General features: G+C 37.3%; 1 protein-coding gene and 1 pseudogene across 1 annotated transcript in view; one reads left to right on the top strand and one right to left on the bottom strand.

Annotated features, from left to right (window-relative positions):
- Window positions 1-10755, bottom strand: part of POF1B (premature ovarian failure, 1B) — a 90119-nt gene extending 79364 nt beyond the window's left edge. The window contains exon 1 of the mRNA XM_008073423.1: window positions 10441-10755. Within this exon, the coding sequence (XP_008071614.1) occupies window positions 10441-10725 (285 nt within the window). The 5' untranslated portion in view covers window positions 10726-10755. The remainder of the gene's footprint in view (window positions 1-10440) is intronic.
- An 8612-nt stretch (window positions 10756-19367) lies between these two features.
- Window positions 19368-20104, top strand: LOC103276004 (annotated as a pseudogene).
- Window positions 20105-21981: the final 1877 nt, after the last annotated feature.

Genomic DNA, 21981 nt, shown 5'->3' with positions numbered 1-21981 from the left:
TAAAATCCAAGCCTGCTTCAAGTAATGATTTTAAACTTGGGAAAGTCGTAACAGTTCTTCTTCTTTCTCCACTACTATACTTTTTAGGAACTTCATATGGCATTACCAATTTAAGTTCAGAATGGATTAAATCAGTCTGCTTTTGGTATAATTATACTACATCAGTTGAGATAATTGCCCATGCCATACTACAATCTAAATCAGAGCTGGGAAACTCTGGTTTCCCTAGGGAATTCACTATTCACCAGAATATATATTATTTCCAATTGTTTGTTAAAATATTTGTTTTTCATAGTTATACCAGATGAAGTAAAAATGACCCAATTTATCCATTATTTGTCTTCATAGAAAAATACATGAAAAGTAATCATCAAATGATTTGCTGAAATAAAAAAATATATAAATCTGTTTAAACTGAAAAAACTTGAATATCTAAGGTTAACTAACAGAGACCGCAGATATAATAGAAATATCAGGAACTAGCCAGGTTCGGTGGCTCAGCCTGTAATACCACACTTTGGGAGGCTGAGGTGAGTGGATTGCCTGAGCCTGCGGGTTCGAGACCCGCCTGGGCAACTTGGCGAGACCTCATCTCTACAATAAATCAAAAATTAGCCAGGCGTGGTAGCGCACGCCTGTAGTTCCAGCTACTTGGAAGGTTGAGGTGGAAGGATCGCCTGAGCTCAGCAGGTTGAGGCTGCAGTGGCCGGGAGCAGCCACTGCACTCCAGTCTGGGTGACAGAGTGAGACTCCAACTCAAAAAAAAAAAAAAGAACAACTGAGTGAAAGATATAATTGTGGAAAAATGGAGGCTATATTTAGAGAAAAATGGTTTACATCTTGACTGAAACATAAGACACTAGAAAAAGAGTTCCAGGAAATAAAGTCCATAGTAGCCTGATCATGGAGGACCTTGAAAGTCAGACTAAGAAATTTATAGACACATAGTGTCATTGAAGGATTCCACAGCAGAGGAGCGATATGAGGAGTTTGTATGGAATTTAATCAACTTTTCTAGAGAATGTATTCTTATGTGTAATTTAATTTATAAAGATTTTAAAATAATTTTATGCAGGAACCTATGTATACAAGTCTGGTTAGAAGAGAAATGGATAAATATGGTGAACAGTAGTAAAAGTTGCACATTCCTAATCAAAAAATTAAATCTGAAATGCTTCAAAATCCAAAACTTTTAGAGTACTGACATGATACCACAAGTGGAAAACTCCTATACCTGACTTTACGTGACAGGTTGCAGTCAAAATGCAGTCAAGACTTTGTTTCATGCACAAAATTACTTAAAATATTGTATAAAGCTCAATCTATGTGAATAAGGTGTATATGAAATATAACTGACTTTGTTTTTAGACTTTGGCTTCATTCTTAAAATATCTAATTGTATGTATGCAAATATTTTTAAATCTGAAAAAAACCCAGAATTAGAAACACTTCTGGTCCCAAGGACTTTGTATAAGGGATACTCAACCTGTACTAGTGTTTATGAGGAAATCTCTAGGCACATACCTGATATGATAAACCAATTATGGGATAACTCAGTGAGATTCAATAAATAAAAGCACTTAACATAGAATTTCAGCAGCTGAGGAGGTGGAGGGAATATCTCTACTAGCAGCCTAATTAGTAGCTTTGAGATAACTTGATCAAAGGAAATGTTACAACAAGATCCCAGGGGAATAATGTGATGGCACATTAAAATAGCTACTTCTCTAACATTTGTTATAATAAGTAATGATTAATATTTGTCCGTAGGAAAAAAGTATAAGCCAAATACAAACAAGTCAAATCCAGATGCTTAATAGGGCCCAAGAACTAGAAAATGTAATTGACCTGAAATAACTTTCTTATATTTATTTTGTGTGTTGTTCCCTTTTTTTAAAAGAGGCAATTTATGTCTTTCCACTTTCAGATGAAAGAGAAGAGATAGAAGAATGAAACAATCCCAAGTAAACCATATAATATATTTTTACTAAAGCCACAGCTGGTGGCCATATTCAAGCATTTTCAGAAGCCAGAATTACAGAAAAGCAGGAGAAAAAGAGAGATAGAGAGAGGAATACAGAGAGAGTGGAAATCTACACATAACTTCCAGCTCCATTTTATTTTCCAAAACATTTGTTTTGTCTTTGAATTTTTATTTGAAAAATATCTCAACCCTCAAGAAGTGTACAGTACTTGGTGGTGGACAAAAAGGACTACCAAATTATTATACAACTCAGTATTATAAGTACCAGCATCACCTTATAGTTAAATAATGCAAAGTCATACTAGCAAAAGTAGACCACATCTAAAATGGAGGATGGGAGTGGAGCAGTACACTGAGGAAAGAGTGAGAAGATTCAGGATTGGGGAAAACCTTGGAAAAGACAACTTTTCAGAAGAATTTTGGGGGATAGATGAGATTCCATCAGAGATATGAAGAAAGGATGGATGTTATCAGTGCGGGGAATGAACTGAATAAAAGCAAGGGTGGGAGGAAGGTAAAATGTTCAGCAAGAGCAGTACAGTGTCTGGAACACCAGGTGGGAGAAGATAGATAATGGGACATAGTGTGTAAAAAGTAGAATGGCACCATCATAAGGAGGCCCTTTAGCATCATCAAAGTGAGGAGTTTGAACCTCACATTGGAATCTGATCATCAACATTTTTGAAAAGTCTCTCAATGACAAATCAAATGCCATTTTGTTGTTGGTATCATACGTTTCGCTTAAGGTACAAGCCTATTGTACTTCTTCATAACATTTTCAACAAAGAAATGAAATATTCATTTACATTATTTACTTATGCCCTGATTTATGTACCAAAGTTTTAAATGGTTCATAATGAGAGCACATACAAGAACATGATCACGAGCTATAATAATGAACCAGATATTGAAGACTATAATATAAATAAGAGTCAGTTGTGTAGACTAGAAATATACAATATAACGTAGTACAGACCTGGTACTACATTGCTGGATTTAAATCCCAGTTCTACCGTGTACTTGATGTACAAGCTAAGCAAGTCACAAAACAGCTCTGTGCTTTGGCTATCACATCTATAAAAATGGGAATGATATTGAGCTTTACTTACTAAAGTTCAAAATTCATTCAATGTGTTAAGGGAGATAAGGGGCAATTTCAGAGAGAATATAAAGCCCAGATCATGTACCTAAAAGAAAGGAAAATGAATTGACTGAGGGGGCTTATTTTTCATCTTTTTCCTCTTCTTAAAGTGGGCTTCTGGGAAAAAAAATATATAGAAGAATAGATACATAATACATACATAAGTTATTCATTTAGCTCACTTATTAAAGGTTTATGAATTCAATACTCCTACTTGAAATAGTCACTCTAAACTTTGAGAGACTATGACTTCATTTTTTTGTTGTTCATTTCTATGTGCCCATTATAACTGATAATGTAAATTGGCAGCACATTGATCACACATTTGTGCCACTGCACATTTTTTGAATGTTATGACCTTAGAGGTATTTACATATTTTGATAATGAATGGAATGAATGTATAGAGCTTCACTGTCCAGTAGAACTCTCTGCAATGGGGGAAATGTTCTATATCTATGCTGTACAATACAGTAGCCATTAGCCACATGTAGCTATTGAGCACTTAAAATGAGGCTAGTGTGAATGAAGAAATAAATATTTAATTTTATTTCATTTTAATTCACTTGAATGTAAATAGCCATATGTGGTTAGTGGCTACAATATTAAAAATGCACCTCTAAAGGAATCATTGGGTAAGAGGTAAAGTGCAAATAAACTTTAATGCTTGGTATCTCTTTTCACTTAAAAAAGAATAAAAAGCAAATTTTCAAATTCCATCTCAAATATTGAGGTTCAAGTCTGAAGACTATAAGAACATGAGAACTTCCAAATAACTCTTTCTAAAGGATATTTATGCCTATAAACACTATAAATACATTTCTGCTATTCAAGTCTTTTGACAATATATCATTCATTTTAGAAAATTGCTTTAATGCTTTAACATCATTAGTCTTTCTTAGCTAGTAAAGCCCTGATAAGCCTTTTGAACATATGTGTTTACCTAATCTATCCAGTGCCAAAGGAACTCTTACTTTATAGTCTATTAGCTTAGTTTATTATCTTGTCAGTGCAGCAAGAGGCTTTTTAAATCTATTTTTTAAAAAGAAGTCAATAATACAAAGGAAAGAAAATTGAGGCTAATTCCATGCTAGACATTGTGTTGCACACCTGTACATGTTACCTCATTCAATATTCACCACAATCCTTAAGGAAGGTTATTATTATCTCTACTTTACAAATGAGGAAACTGAGGTCCTGATTGGTCAAGTGACTTATTCAAGGTAATACAGTATTTAACACTTACTATGTGCCAGGCACTATGTTTGTGTTTTCCACCATATAATATAACATTTGACAATAACAACAATCTAATTAGTAAGGTGTTATTATTGCCCCATTTTACAGATGAAGCAACTGAGGCATTCAGCTAGCAAGTCTATAACCAAAGTTAAGCAAGAGTTTAAAACCTAAGCCTACATTCTTAGACTACCACCAGATTGTTTCATAATTCTGTTCTGCCAAAGTTCATCTCATTTATTTGCTGATCTCCCTGAGACATTCTACATAGACACATTTTTCTGGGCATTTTCTTCATACTTTTTTTTCTGTGACTTTTTTTAGACTCTGAAAACTCTGAACCTCTTCAGTCAATACCTGTTGACTTTTGTTTTCCTGTTGAGCCAAAGAACTCAAGAGCCTGGTGCAATAGATACAAAAGAGACTGACAGGAATGATAATTAGATAATAGGCAGAGAATATTACATACATAGTGCAGGACCTAGTTCTCTAAATATTCAGAAGCTTGTTGAAATGAACATGGAACTCTTCCATGCTGCCTAATTTGAATTTTAAAACTTCACTTAAAGAGTAACATATAATATTGCAAGAAGGAAAACCACCGGAGCCTTGTGGGATGCTCCTGTCAGTCCTAATGAGTTTAAGACTTGCTGGAAGTAATAATAGTGAGTTACAAACAGTCTAGGCTGAACAGTTTTAAAAAAAGACAATATCTTTAAAAAAACCACCTGACATTTATGTGGACAGAATTTGCCAACGCAAACTGCCATCTGAATACATTCCCTGAACAGTATGAGAGATGCTTTTATGAGAACCTTTCAAAGCCAGTAACATGGTTAAACACCTACCTTTGGTTATTATTGAGAAGTTATACTGAACTTTATACAGAAAAAAACGATGTAAATTATAATGATCTCTCTTTAGATGAAACAAATACTTCCTTCATTTAGGGTAAAATTTGTGATTCTGTTGTCATGTAAAGAAAGCAACAGAATGTATAATAGAACTACTTCCTGTACATTTTTCTTTCCAACCCAAATCTTTTACTTAAGAGGCTCATTCCTAGGTTCTTTCTCTTTTTTCTTGAAGAAACCTGAGACAGAGAGTAAATAACATATGCAGTCTTTTTGCAGTACGTGCTCTCTTTTTAAAAACTATAAGTTTATATGCTCCATTGGAAGTCAAAAATTACCTCTGTTGGGATACCTCCTCGTATGAGGAAAAAGTTGACTCACATACCTTGTTTAGAAAGGTTTTAACTTTTAAATTGGATTTAAGAACAAGACAAATCTTCCAATTGCTTTACCACAAATTGTCAAGAAAAGAAATTTGGACAGATGACAGTTAAAGGAAAAGTTCCCCTTCTTTCCCTTTGCCACCCTCTACCTTGCCACACTTACACAAAGACAGTTTGTGAGTGCCATTGGCTGAAAATAGCCCCTGCAATTATCAGACTTCCCTCAAACAAGAGATAATTGCTGTAGGCAATTTCACCCAGCAATTAGTTGTACTCCTAAATTTCCATAGCTTAATTTAATTGTAAACACAAAAGGGATGACCAAAGCCTGCCCCTTTATTCCATGACCTCATTCTTTTTTCAGGCAACCTACTTCCCTGAACAATCATTCACTTTAGTGACCACACCCTTGAACAGCAATTTATCAAAGCAACACACCCTTCCCCACAGAACAAGACAATTTTCTGATAGTGTATGGAAGTCCTGGCACAGTAGGGGAGTGATTGCAATTCTTCAACCAAAGAAAAAGGAAAACAAATCATGTAAACAAAGGTAAGATATAGATGAATATTATTGCGAACACGGGTCATTATAAACACACATGTTCCCCCAGGCTGCTTTCTAGAGTTGCAACCCAAATTCAAAAGAATGGCAATCCTTATATACATTAAAAGATCCCTTCTCTCACCAAAACATGTTTTATTCAATAAAATGCTGATGGTCACAACACAAAATAATCCTTGATAATGAAATAGAGATAGACATATAGGACACATACAGATCAGTCCCTTTTTGTCTGTCCTCAAAGTGGACTCTCCCTGGGCAAACAAATGGTATTTATCCAGAAAATGACAATGTTTCACACAAATAGGCACTTATTAAACACGGCTACTATTAAACATATTTTTTGATCCATTTTTCTCTCTTATAACAAAGGTCCTCTGTATACATGGAAGACATCTTGGATTTCATGAAAACCTAAATTAGTAGAAGGAAAAAATGTAAGTCCAATGAGTAATTAATGCCAATGTTGTTCATTTAAGGCAGTATTTCATTTTGAATTAATGGTGTAGGTTAGTAGTTAGAATATTTAAAAGGTTAACTGTAAGGTTTTTGTTTTGTTTTGTTTTGATTTGTTTTGCTTTAAGTAGCTTCTAGAACTCCATTTTTTTATAAGACCACATTAAGTCCCAAAATGCATCTGTGACCTTGATTACACCAGTATTTGATTGCACCTGTAAATATAAATAAAGCCAGTAATTTTAATTCTGCAATTAATTTAGACAATTTCACCAGCAATAATTTTTATGTTTAATTTCCTCTGAAAAGCACTCTATCAATTAGGCAAAATAACAACCAAAAAACCATAAAGTATATCTGATCCATTATAGAAAAGAAACAAAATGACATTATATATCTGAAGAAATTTAAAATATGTTTTTATCCATAAAAACCATTTTAGTGCACTTAGAAGGTAATAGGGGAAAAAACACATACTAAAAAAAAACAGAAAAAGAAAATGCTAAAGTGCTGCAAAAACATTTGGTTAAAACTAATATGTCTACTATATGAGCTAAAATTAAGATTCAGGAATCAAAGCAGAGTAACATCAATTTTTGTTTCTCAAAGAGAGCATATTTTACTACTGGATATGTTGTTTTTTTTGCAGAAAAATTTGAGACTTTAATAATGCCATTTTAAGAATATAGGCTTTGGAGTAAAACTGCCAAATTTCAAAGGATGATTTCACCTTGTGTGACCTTGTATATTTGGCACTTGAGTTTTTGGAGCCTCAGTTTGTTTCCTGTAAAATGGAAACAATATTTACCTGATAGATTTATATGAAGATTACATGAAATAATCGTTGTAAAATAAAGTGGTTAGTGCTATACCTGGTACATTAAAAAATATTTCTAAATGAATGAAAGAACACAGAGGAAAAGGGAGAAATTTGTTTCTTCTTTTTTATTAGAGACAGATGCACAAGAATAAGACAACATGTTTCCATGTAAAAATAAACCATAGTACATTTGCATGGAAAGTTTTGAGGATAAATTTTATAGCTTTTCAAGAAAGAAAAATAAAACCTGGAAAAGAAAGTAAAGCAATTCCCCAATTGTCTGAGCCTGCTTTATTTTTGATCTGTCTTTTCTTTTTTTCTTTCTGAACATTTATCATAATACTATAAGAAAGGGATTGGCAGTAACTGGGCACTGCAACATCAATAAGGGTATCTGATCTCAAGCCAGGCAAAGTGGGGACCAAAGGGAAGCCCAAATTTTACCTGTAGGATGACCACTTATCTACTTAATTCTGAATTGTATTCCACATCTTTAAAAAGAAAGGGGGGGGGACATTTATTTTAAAATTTTATGAATTCTCTGAATGTCATCCAAACACCAAAAAGTTAAAAAGAAAGTAAAAGCTTAATTGAATTCATGATGATCAACAATTGATTATAACACCCATTTCTCTAGCTGCCCTGTCACAGACTCTGACATCACAATAATTGCTACATATCAATTCCTCTGAAACACAGTATATTACGAAGTTACTTTAAAACATAAATTGAATAAAAGGTTTTTGAGTAATATGTACTGCTTGCTCATGCCTGGCATGGTACATGATAAAGCTACCATCACATCTTACCCATTTTAGCAGCATGAAGGTAACTTCAAATCAAATCTAAGCATTATACACGATGCCTCAATGCCATCCCATCAATAAACAGGCAGAAAGGAAATGAAAATAGAAGAGTTTTCTAGTCACATTCTTTCTATCTAAAAGCTGTCTTGCCAAATTCTGTTTCAGTGAATTTGTGAATGCTCTTTGATGTCCAACTCACTTTGAAATTTCATAGTCAAATTTTCTCCCTTATTTCACTAAGGGAGTAACACTTCTTTTTTTCTCCTTCACCACATAGCTTGACTCTCACCTTCCTCATTTACACCCAGCACTTACTTTTCTTTCTTTTCAATTATAAATAACTTCAGACTTCACAGTACTCTCCATTCCAATCTCTTATCTCAGTTTCTGTAGTCACACTTTCTGCCCCAAAGAGTCTTCATAAACCCTTCTATGGGGAACTACATTTTAGAATGGAGGTAGTCTCTATAAGGACCACTTTGGCAAATATCAGGTAAAAGAAAGGCTTGTAAAAAAAACTTGTAAACTAATCCAGCTTGTTCCTGAATAATTAAAAGGAAAAGTTGAAACAAACAATAAATCATAATCCTAAAAATTGTTCTGTAATCGATATTTACAATTTGCCAAATTTCAGCTTTTAAATGTCTATTTACCTTTCTTTTATTATCAAGTTGACAAAAAAAGAAGTTAAGTATATTTAAATAGCTATGACAAATAGGACGATTTCAGCATTCTTATGATAACAGTAATTGTTGTTTTTGACTTTCACATTATTGTTTTTGGGTTACTATAGCACAAAGGTGATCCTCATTTACTTGTACAATAGCATCCCAATGCTGAATATTGAAATGTACATTTGTATTGCTATTATCACTTATACAAACTAGTATTTTTGACCTTTATATTTTTCTTCCCCTTGATCTTAATACAGGAGAGGTTTTTCTCAATCAGGAAATTGCTGACAGTAATCCTAACTTTTTAAAAAATATTTTTCCCTGAAATTAAGCTAGGAGTAAAAGTAAAATTGTGATATTTGGAGTTTGGGGACTATCAATATCTTTGAAAAAATCTTTTAAAAAGTCACTTCACATCTTACTTAAATTTGTGATTTTGGGAATAATATTATTTTCAATTGGTATACCATGTATAATATCTCAATGGTTGTTTTTCTAGATCTTCACAGTACAAAGTGTATCTTGAAAACATCATTTCAGTTTAGACAGTCTCACTCTGTCACCCAGGCTGGAGTGCAGTGGCACACTCATGGCCACCCCAGCATCAACCTGCTGCACTCCGGCATTCCTTTCGCCTCAACCTTCCAAGTAGCTGGAACTACAGGCGCGTACTACCACGCCTGGCTAATCTATATTTTTTAAATTTTATTTTAGAGATGAGGGTTCACCAAGTTGCCCGGGCTGGTCTCAAACCAGTGGGCTCACGCAATCCTCTCGCCTTGGCCTCCCAAAGTGCTGGGATCACAGACCGAGCCACCGAGCCTGGACAATTTATTTTATTTTGAAGGGCATGTTAGAGTTCTGTCTTTTATAGCTTTCATATAACAATTGCTTACATATTGTCTTCCTCAATCTTATATCCATTCTGTCAGCACTTCTACCAATATTCCATAAATTATTTACCTAGGCTGTATAAGAATCAATGTGTCATTTTCTGAAGATGAAACACATATGACAATTCAAACAGACATTTGCACCTGTCACTTATCCTGTGGCAGCATACTATTTGCTTAATGCTAATAATTGCTCGTCACTCCATACATGCCATTGTCCCTGCACCACCATATTTGACACGAAAAACCTGCTTACTTCTGACAGGAAATGAATCTGTGGAAACTTGTTCTAAAAAATTAAAAATTAAAATTTTTTTTAAAAGACCATATTTGAGCTGAGGATTGCTTTGCTGTAGGGCAAAGGGATGCATTGGATCAGATCTTCAAATCAAATCAAACTGAAAATGAGTCCCCCTATTCTCTGGTTAGATTGTGAAATTCACTGAAACTGTAGAAGAAAGAACAGCTAAGAGGTGGAATTTGGGTGACTCTCTATCCAAGGCATATATAACTGCAGTCCACCAAGAGATATTTTGTAGAACATACGCAAAGCAGCGGAAAGACAGAAGAGAAATCAGGTTCAAGATTTTCCCTGTCTAGTGACCTGACATAACTGTCTTTGCTGTACCTGGGAATGGTCGCTCCAAACCAAATTTTGGTAGGAGGAGGTGGTTTTGAGAGGGGAGATCATTTCCTGTGAACCGATGGGATCCAAGGCCTGCACCACCTTGTTCATGGGCCCGCTGTAGGTCCTCACTCGTTCATAAACAACATTGTTTTCTTGAGGCTGCTGGGCCTGGCTTGATTTATGGTGGCAGTGATAATGCTGGGACTGGCACTGCAGCGCCTCTGGGGGTTGCTGAGTCCCACAGCTGCTGCTGCTGGTCTCACTCCAATAGCTTGAGCTCATCATCTTCTCAGTAGTCAGCAAGAGACTCCCCAGATCCTCCCCCTAAGGAACAAACAAATGAATACAATAAGAAAAAGGACAAGCAGGCAGGCACATGTGTAGAAGTCATTTATCAACCACTGCCGCCTACAGTGGTGCCAAAGAGAGATGAAAATTACCTGAGCAGCAGCTGGAGCAGGTCTGGCAGTTACAGAGGCAGCAAGGTATTTGAACTCAAATGGAAATTGGAACCACCCTGTGAGATTGCTCCAGGAAGTGGTATTGACACGCCCTTTAGGGGCGGATTCACCTGGCCAGTTTATGTGCCAGGAAGAGGCCCTGCCTTGCCACAGAGACAGCTGCAAGGCTGTGCAGTAGGTACAGGTGTCTGGAAAGAGCAGAAATGTAGAATTCCAGGGATGAAACCAGAGCTTCTAAGCCTTGAAAATTTGCAAAGACATGCCCATTCCAAAATTTGCTAGAGAAAAAATCACAAAGGTTATGTGAAAGTGCATTTCTCACAGTTCTTAAGCTTAGCAAAGGTAGTTACAAGTGTAAGTATGATCATTCCAGAATCCCAGACCAAAATTAAGGGTATTAGCCTAGGGACACACTAATTTTCACAGATAAATTTACATTACTTACAAAATCCAGTTGATAATAACTGTTAAGGGAGATTTTGATGGGGTCTCTTTCTAGCAACTCTGTCTAATTTATAGGACCTTGCTTTAGACCTGGTATGCTTTTCTATCATATGTTGAAAGAAATTTGTTTGAAATTCGGATAGTCAAGAAAAACCTAACCATTCCACAAATGCTTTGCATTTTAGCATTTATATCTGTTGTTTTTCATTTTTGCAAAGGAATTTATCCTGGCTTTATTTGTGCCCTAGGAAACAGAGTTTGCTTGTCTTTTTAATATGTAGTTTTTAAGGAAGCTGCAAGTTCCGAGAAGTGCCTTACCTGACATAATGAGATTTAAATGTGTTCAGCACTCATATTTGTTACTACTTGAAATTCTAATCATAATGTCTACTTACCCACAGATTTTGCCATGCAATACACTTCAGTACTACAGACCTCCAGAATACTCTCTGAGGATGACTTTAGAAAAAGGGTATCTTCCTGATGTGTATAAGTACAGTAAGACCCAGCATACCATCACCATTCTGGAGAGAAAGATGTCATTTAGCTGGCTAGCCAGGTTTTTTTTTTTTTTTTCCTGGCAAGTGAACAAAGGTTAATGATTTACTAGTTATTATGTGCCAAGCACTGTTCAAGAACCTTAACGTGGATACTTTAAATGACTTTATGAGGGGTTATAGATGGGAAACAGAGGCACAGAAATGGAGAGGTTGAAAAACTTCCCAAGGTTACATGAGTTGTCAATGGTGGGTCTGAGATTTTAACATAAAGAGATTCATTTTAGAGTCTAAGCTATCTACTATATTAAACTGCTAGATACATGTGTAAATAGTTCTTTATCTAGCCATCTAATAAATATTCTAGATGAAAAAATCAGAAAACACCTCAGAAATGCTAGCTTACAAGTTCTTTAAAAAGGAATTTTTTATTTTTTATAAGGTAGGGGTGTGCAAAAAATTGAAAAGCAATCTAAAATATCTTTAAAATAAGTTATTGTATATTTACATTTATATTTGTGTGCTATATTCAGAGCTTTCCAATATAATCCTTGTTCATTTTAATGCCATTTCTCAAGAACTGATGAAAATTTAATTAGAAACACATGACATGTCAGAAAACCTGATAAAATATCAGATCAATAACTCACTAATGTCATCATAGGTATCATTTTGCATAAAGTTTATGTGTGAACAAATTGTTAACTGGGGTTACCCAGTCAGCTCTGATGATTAAAACATGAATTTAAAACACACACACACACACACACACACACACACACACACACACACACACGCACATGCAGAATGCTGTCAATATCTGCTGTGCTTGGCCAAAAGACGACTCTATTAAATAAAGTAAGAGATTGAGATAAAGAAAAATATCTCTTCATCCATAAAATGGTGACCACACCTTCCCTCCACATTTCTTGAATAGATAGTATTTTGAGGCAACCACCTTGATGCAATTGGGTTACAATTTATGTGTAAAATTGATACCCTCACCTAATTCCTGAACTCTCATTCATTATTGTTCCCCATCTATCAGGGATAGAGAGCTTAAAGTTCAGAAATATTATATAAGAAATGAGATTAGGCACTACCTGGCAAACAAACCACATTTAACATGAAGCAGATGCTGACTAGTCTTGTTCACTTCAGAAAGTTTTATCAATCATTATCGCCAAAGTTTCTGCTCCTTCTCTGATAACTTGCTTGTGCATTGCATGATCTGTATCTCCAATTGCTTCATTTATTTTTTATGAGAATGAAGTTCATATTAAACTATTGTTATTAATAAATATAAATACATATAAAGTCCTTATTTAATGATAGTACTTGCCTTGTTTTACACTAGAAAATCCAAAAGACCAACAGTGTATTCTGCAAGCTTTATGATTATGCTAACCTTTTTAACATTGGTGATGGGGTAGTAAGACAATTCCTCATTCTTAGCTCTGGACTTGTCCAGAGAATTTTCAATTATATTTCTAATAGATCTTTTGTTTCACCCAGTAATATAGATATTTTATGCTTACTGCTGAAAAAAAAACTCATTACAATTTTGGGGGGACAGAATTGATAAACTTTTGGAAGCTAATTCTAATAGACTTAAAATCCTTATTGTTTCTGATTATAAAAAATTCAAATAAGTAAATACATGAATAAAGTAAAAAAATAAACTTTTCAAATTGATGATAGAAGTAAGGGATAGAACAAGGATTAGAAATGTCTGCTGCATACATTAATGGCAATTAAAACAACAACAGTGATTTACATTTTGACTGAGTTGTCTTGAAGGTCATCTGAAAAAGTCCTGATTTGACCTGCTGAGGCTATTGGAAAAACAAACTCAGTTGTTCCCATACTCTCACAACACAGATGTGTGAGAGTTCACTCTTTCTCCTCAACCCCAGCAAGCTATTGTTTTGTAGTAGACACCGGCTAGGCATCCTCTAATTCAGTTCTGACACTATTTACTCGCAGAAAACATTGAATCTCCCAGGTTGAGAGCTCAGTCCCACAATACTGCCCCCCTACTTCAGACATAAGTTGCAAGCCCTAGATTATTTAATCTGTGTTTCTGACCAAAGGGCTATAAATGAGCGTTCATTCACATGACCCCCTCCTTGAGTTCAATTAATTTGCTAAAGCAGCTCACAGAAGTTTGGTGGCCAATCAATGGACTTTATGGTGGACACTGGAGCAGAGCATTTGGTTGTAACCAAACCAGTGGGGTCCATGTCAAAAAGAAAAACAAAAATCATGAGGGCTATCAGAGCCCAAATCCATTGCTCTTTTTGTGAAACCTGCAATTGTATCATGGGAAGACACCAGGTAAAATATGATTTCCTGTATGTCCCAGAATGTCCAATGCCTTTGATGGGAAGGGACTTACTGTCTAAGCTGGGGACCTGTGTCACGTTCTCAGCTGATGGCCTTGCCCACCTTGAACTGCTGAGACCCATGTGGCTGGGACCCCTAAAGGACACCTCCTTAATTTTGCCTGTCACAATTCCCCAAGAAGAAGAATGGAGACTCCATTCCCAGCCTGCCACAAACATCAACCCAGCCCTGCAAACATGGAGTTCCTGCTTCCCTGGAGACTGGACTGAGAAGAACCCACGTGGGCTAGCCATCAACCATCCACCAGGAATAGTTGACCTGCTGCCCAGAGTCCCCGTGGTAAGTGTCTGACAATATCCCTTATCTAGGGAAACCAAGATCGGCATCCAAGTTCACCTTCAAAGACAACTAAAATTTGGGATGCTCTGAAAGTGCCAATCTTCATGGAATACTCCTCTGTTGCCTGTGAAAAAACCAGGCACCAACAACTACCAACCTGTCCAGGACCTGTCGGCCATCAACCAAGGCACAACAACCATCCATCTGGTGATCCCTAACCTATACACTCTCCTAGGCCTCATACCTGCAGAGGCTCAATGGTACATCTGTCTGGCTCTGAAGGATGCTTTCTTCTGCATTTGCCTGGCACCTGTAAGTCAGCTGATGTTTTCCTTTCAAGGGGAAGACCCCACCACCGGCCAAAAGAAGCAATTAACCTGGACCCAGTTGCCCCAGGGGTTCAAGAACTCCCCCACCATATTTGTAGAGCCCCTAGCAGAGGATCTGGCACACTTCTCAAGTGTGGAAGTCAAGTGTACACTCCTGCAATATGTGGATAATCTCCTGGCAAGCACAACCTTGGAGGATTGCACCAAGGGAACAGAGACATTGCTAGACTTGTTCCAGAAAGCTGAATACAGGGTGTCCTTAAAAAGGCCCATATTTGCTAGAAAGCAGTCAAGTACTTGAGGTTTCTAATCTCAAAAGGTCATCAGGCCTTGGGGCCTGAATGGAAAAAGGTAATTTGGGCCCTTTCAACCCTGAAGACCTGGAGGCAGATCCGAGAGTTTCTGGGGGTCGCCAGATTCTGTCACATCTGGATCCCTATGAAGCCACAAAGGAGGGAGAAAAGGCACCATTCCAATGGGGGCAATAGCAACAGGAAGCCTTTCTTACCCTTAGGAAGACTTTACTAGAAGCCCCTGTCTTGGGACTCCCTGATGTAACTCGAAAATTTAATCTCTTTGTTCATGAGAAAAAGGGATGGCCCTGGGAGTTCTAACCTAGAACATAGGACCCTGGCGACAGCCTTTGTCATATCTGTCCAAACAGATAGACACAGTGGCAGCTGGATGGCCACCCTGCCTGTGGGCCCTGGCTGCCACTGCTCTATTGGCCAAAGAGGCAGACAAACTTAATATGGGACAAATCCTAAACATCAAGGTCCCTCATGCAATTATAGCCCTAATGAACCAATCCATGCATGAGCCACTACCAAGACCTTCTGTGCAAAAACCCTCAGGTATGCCTAAAGACTGTCAAAACTTTAAATTCAGCCACTTTCTTACCTGCTGAACCAGGACCCCCAGACAATGACTGTATTGAAACAACAGATGAGATCTACTTGAGCCACCCAGATCTCACAGATGAGCCTTTGCCTTCTCCGGACTGTGTCCTCTACACTGATGGAAGCAGCTTCCTGTCAAATGGGAAGCCTTTGACGGGATATGCAGTCATAACAAAAACAGAAGTAATAGAATCAAGGGTCCTCCCAATGGGATGGTCAGCTCAACAGGCAGAGCTAATGGCTTTAATTAGAGCCTTAGAATTAAGCAAAGGGCAGAAAGTAAATATCTATACAGACTCAACATATGTCTTTGCCACCCTCCATATACATGGGGCCTCTATAAAAAAAGAGGACTCACCTCAGGAGGAAAAACTATCAAAAATCAAGCTGAAATCCTATGCCTCCTAGAAGTAGTCTGGGATCCCACGACCATTGCAGTCATCCACTGCCAAGAAAACCAAAAGGGAAAGAGTTCTATAATCAAAGGAAACCAAAGGGAAGACATATAGGCCAAATGATCAGCCACGACAGCTAGTCCTCAGGCCCTTCCCAGCAAAATTTTGATGATCTCATCCCTGCCCAAAAGCCCAAACTATGCCCAGAAGGAAGAAAACTGGATAAAAAGGGAAAGGGGTACCAAGGGCCCAGGTGGATGGTGGCTTCTCCCCAACGGACAGCTCTTTGTTCCAAACCACCTGACCTATCCCCTGGTTCACCAATTTCATGAAGACACTCATATGGAAAAAATGACATTAGAAACCTTAGTGAACCAGTACTACTATACAGCCAGACTCTGCACTCTTTGTGGAAATGTAACCCGGAGATGTCAGACATGTCCTTGCAACAATGCCAAACAAGGGCCGCCACTGGAAAAACAGACAAAGCCCATTTGAAGATCTAGAAATAGACTTTACTGAACTACCACCCCACAAAGGATGTAAATACCTATTAGTCATTGTATGCACATACTCAGGCTGGGCTGAAATATACCCCACCAGAACTGAGAAATCCAGAGAAATAACAAGAATCCTAATGACTGAAATCTTACCTACATATGGAATGCCCACCTCAATTGGATCAGATAATGGGTCTGCCTTCATGGTTGAGATTACACAAGAACTAGCAAGGGTCTTATAAATCAAACGGAACTTGCACACAGCTTAAAGTCCTGAGTTCAGGAAAAATTGAGCACATGAAACAAACTCTAAAGCAAATTGTAAGTAAGTTTTGTCAGGAAACCAAAGTACCCCGGACCTCTGTACTACCTATGTCTCTTCTCCAGGTGAGGTTCTCCCCGAGCAGGAATCAAACTCTCCCCCTATGAAATCCTGTTTGGCAGACTTCCTCCTCTTGTAAGGGTCCCCAGAAACAGAAAAGAAATAGGAAATTTAGATATACATTTCCAGCTACAGCTCTTAGCTACCACCATATCCTAGATACACTACTGGGTGCTAGAAAGACTTCCTCTACCCGCAAGCAACCTAGTGCATGCCTACAAGTCAGGAGATCTTGTCTGGGTAAAAAACCGGCACAAGGCATCCCTAAAACCCACATGGAAGGGTCCCTACTCCATACTTCTAACAACTCCCACAGTTTTAAAAGTTGCAGATATAGACACATAGATCCATCACTCCCAAGTCAAAGCTGCTGCAACACCAGAGAGCTCAGTCAACTGGACGGCAACCAGAGACCCGAAGAACCCCCTCAAAATCACCTTCCAAGCCCACTGTCCTACCTCTAGAGAACTTACAGAGCCTCAGTCCCGCCTTAGTCACGCTGGAAGCAGACTGATCTATGCACAGCAGAAACCTGAAGAGCCAGCCATCAAAACCATAAATAAACTGTTTCACTGGTTGTTAATTCACTGAATGTATTGCTACCACCCCTTAACCCTCCCCCTTTTCATCCCGATAGCCTTAGCTTTAGACATAGGCCTAATTACCGTAGCTTCCACAGACTGACAAACTAAAAAGATGGCAAAAAGCCCTTCTAATGCTATCTTCTCTCTCATGCTTAGAATATATTTCTGCCCTACTATGTTTGCAACAAAAATATGTGTTTTACTTAACCCCAAGAGCCATCCAGATCATACCTCTGCTAAGTGGATTAGGAATAATGACTGGTATAGGCACCAGAATAAGGAGAATTGCATCCTCAACCACTTACTATCATCAGCTGTCTAAGGACTTAATGGATAACATGAAACGAGTAACTACATCATTAGTGGCCCTTCAGGGTCAATTAGATTCCTTAGCTGAAGTAGTTTTACAAAATAGAAGGGCACTAGACCTGCTAACTGCTGAAAAATGAGGGCTTTGTTTCTTCCTAAATGAGGAATGCTGTTTTATGTAAATAAGTCAGGGGTAGTTAGGGACATGGCCCAACAATTAAGAGAACGAATCACACACACACACACAAAGACAAGAATTGACTGATTCTTGGCCGAATTGAAACAATATTTAAAGTTGGGCATCCAGGCTTCTCCCATTACTAGACCCCTCCTCATGGTCCTACTGGCACTCATGTTTGGGCCCTGCATTCTCAACCTAATAGTTCAATTTGTTTCCTCCTGCCTAGAATCCATAAAATTCCACATGTTTCTCTACGGCTGTGAACAACATCCTCTGCACGATATAGAAAGTAGGTGATGCCCCTTAGAAAAATTGTAAAGGGCGTCAAAGTGGGGAATGAGATAGAAAAACAGGAATTAAGCAGGAAAGCTGACCTCAAGGGACTTATCTTAAGTAAGCAGTTGCATGCCATCTCTACTTCTATAAACATGCTTTAAGTAAGCAGCTGCATGGCATTTCCCTTAACTGCAATATCTGCTTCTATAAACACTCTTTATTGCACCTCATATAGAAATGACCATTAAAATATCTGCTTCAATGCTTGTTGTGGAAGTAACCATTCTTGGTCCTAGATTTAAAATTGTAAACCTATCAGTGGCAAACCCATGTATGCTGTAACCACAAAAAGTTCTATAAAAGCAGCTTGAAACTGAGGGTTGGAGCTCAGGTTTGGGGAGCCTATTCTGCCTGAATCTTCCAGAATAAATACCTTTGATTCTCTTCTCAGTCTCTGGTGCCTGTTCTGAGTGCCTTCATTCCTGTTCCTGGTGAGTTGCTGTAGTTGTTGTAACTGTGGGATTGTCTACTTTTAGTTTTTTGAGTAATCTCCATATTGCTTTCCATAGAGGTTGTACTAATTTACACTCCCACCGACAGTGTGTAAGTGTTCCCTTTTCTCTGTAACACACTAACATCTTTTTAAAATTTTTAAAATAATAGCCATTCTGACTGGTGTAAAGTGGTATCTCATCGTGGTTTTAATTTGCATTTCCCTGATGATGAGTGATGATGAGCATTTTTTCAGGTGTGCCAATCTTGCCAGCAATATTTATGTGCAAATGTTCTCCATTATTTTTGTTCATTGTGTTGCTGAAGATTAGTTATTGGGTCCTTGAGCTCCTTCAAGGCTATTTTGGCATATATAGGTATATATATTTGCTTTATTTTTGGGATAATTAAAACTGGTATCTCCTACTCTGCCTTCTTGGTGACATACTTTCAGCTCAGGGTCCTATTATCCTCTTTTGCAAAAATTTAAAAAATGAAGCTTTCCTCTTTCCCATTCCTTCCACCATCCCCTTCAAACCTAAACTTGGGCCCGTTGCTCCAGGGTTGGGGTGGGGCCCTCAGCGATGCTGATGTGCAAAAGCAGGTTAAACATATGAAGTCTTTCATTGAACAAGAAGCCAGTGAAAAAGCAGAAGAAATAGATGCAAAGGCAGAAGAAAACTTCAACACTGAGGAAAGTTTGCTGGTGCAAACATAAAGACTAAAGATTATGGAATACTATGAGAAGAAAGAAGAGCAGATTGAGCAGCAGAAGAAAATTCAGATGTCCAATTTAATGAATCAAGCAAGGTTCAAAGTCTTGAGAGGGAGACATGACCTTATCACAGACTTACTAAATGAAGCAAAACAAACTCAGCAAGGTGGTGAAAGATACAACCAGATACCAAGTGTTGCTAGATGGACTGGTCCTTTGGGATTTGTAACAACTGTTGAATCCCCAATGGCTATTCATTGTAGGAAACGGCATTTCTTTCTGGAAAAGGCTGCAGTACAGAAGACAATCCCCATGTACAAAATCACCAGCAGAATGATGTTAATGTCCAAAATGACTGAGGGCATAGCTGGTGGAGTGGAGATCTATAACTGGGATCATAAAATCAAGGTTTCCAACATCCTGGAAAGCTGCTGGACCTCATAGTCCAGCAGATGATGCCAAAAGTCTGGGGAGGCTTGATTGGTGCAAATGCCAACCGGAAGTTCTTGAACTAAACCTTTAGGAGGCTGCGTTCATCCCCTGCTCTTTGGCTGTGATGGGGAAGCCTCTCCTATTTGAGGAAACAAGAACATCTGTAGCTTCCTCTCCACTCATTCAATATTGCTCTGTAATTTCTCAGTGGATACCTTTCTGTTGCTAATACCCTTGGGCTGATGGGCTAACAATAGTAGAGAATTTCACATCATATGATTAGGAACCCACCCTTGGGTCATTTCAAAGTAACACAGCTTCCAGTGGGTTCTGCAACATTGGGTGAGGGGATCAGCTGGTGGTTGCATGAACTTTACCAAGTTCCCTGCTCTTTCTTTGACTCCAGTGATCTAGTCTAAAGGTGATATATATGATGTTCTCCTCCCTGAAGTCTCTGCTTCTTAGGTTTAAAATGCATGTTGCACGTGCATTCCTTCTAGCAATAGTAGCTTCAATGTCATGCATTTGCCCCTAGAAGTTTTCCTTGACTGTAAATGTGATCTAAGATCTAAACCATGAATATGCTTTATTTATTAAAAAGAAAGATATATGTAGATCGAACTGTAACATCTTTTTATATATGTATTTCACATTTTCTTTATTCATTCATCCATTGACAAACACAGAGGTTGATTTTTTGTCTTGGCTATTGTGAATTGTGCCACAATAAATACAAGCATACAGACATCTCTTCAATTTATTGATTTTCTTTCTTTTGGATATATTACAGCAATGGTATTGCTGGATCATATGATAGATTTATTTTAAGTTTTTTGAGGAACTTCCATACTGCTTGTTTTCCACAGCAGTTTTACTAGTTTACATTCCCACCAGCAGTATATAAGAGTTCCCCTTTCTCTACATCCTTGCTTGCATTTTTTTTTTTTGTCGTTTTGATAATAGTCACTCTAACTGGAGTGAAGTTATATCCCATTGAGGCTTTGATTTACATTTCCCTGATGGTTAGTGGTGTTGAATATTTTTTCATGCACTTGTTAGTTGTTTGTATGTTTTCTTTTGAGAAATCTCTATTCAAGTCTTTTGCCCATTTAAAAAAAGAAATCAGAATATTTGTTCTTTTGCTATTGAGTTATTTGAATTGCTTATCTATTCTGGTTATTAATCTCCTCTCAGATGAATAGTTTGCAAATATTTTCTCTTTTTTAGGTTGTCTCTTTACTCTGTTGATTATTCCCTTTGCTGTGCAGAAACACTTTAGCTTGATGTAATCCCCTTTGTCTATTTTTGATTTTGTCACCTGTGCTTTACAGGTCTTACACACAAAAAAATTTTTGCCCAGATTAATGTCCTGAATTTTTTCCTCAGTATTTTGTTCCCCAGAGTTCTGGATATTTTTCTCTTTTTCCTTTGTTTATCTGATCTATCAGTGAGTTTTACATTTTTGCATGTATTCGTGATTGTGTTTATCGCCTTTTTGCTTCCAGATGCAGGACTCCCTCCAGCATTTTTTGTAAGGTCAGTCTAGTAACAAATTCTTTCAGTTTTTGCTTGTCTGAAAATGATATTTCTCCCTCCTTTCTAAAGAATTACTTTATTGGATATAATATTCTTGATGCCCTTTTTTTCTTTTGACACTTTAAATATATTATCGTATTCTTTCCTGACCTATAAGGTTTCTGAGGAGAAAATTTGTTTGTCAAATGAACATTCTTTTATACGTGACTTGATGCTATTCTCTTGTTGTTTTTAGAATTTCTCTTTGTCTTTGACAATTTCACTCTACTGGCCTTGAAAGGTACATTTTTGAATTGAATGTATTTGGGGAATCTTTGAACTTCCTGGATATAGATGTTTATTTCTGTCCCCAGACTTGGAAAGTTTTCAGATCTTACCTCGTTAAATGGGTTTTCTTTTTTTTTTTTTTTTTTTTTTTTTTTTT

This window comes from Carlito syrichta, unplaced genomic scaffold (assembly GCF_000164805.1).
Source record: "Carlito syrichta isolate Samal-C Ts95f unplaced genomic scaffold, Tarsius_syrichta-2.0.1 Scaffold315839, whole genome shotgun sequence".
Taxonomy (NCBI): domain Eukaryota; kingdom Metazoa; phylum Chordata; class Mammalia; order Primates; family Tarsiidae; genus Carlito; species Carlito syrichta.
The sequence above is the reverse complement of the archived record's forward strand: the minus strand, read 5'-3'. Positions and strand labels throughout refer to the sequence as shown.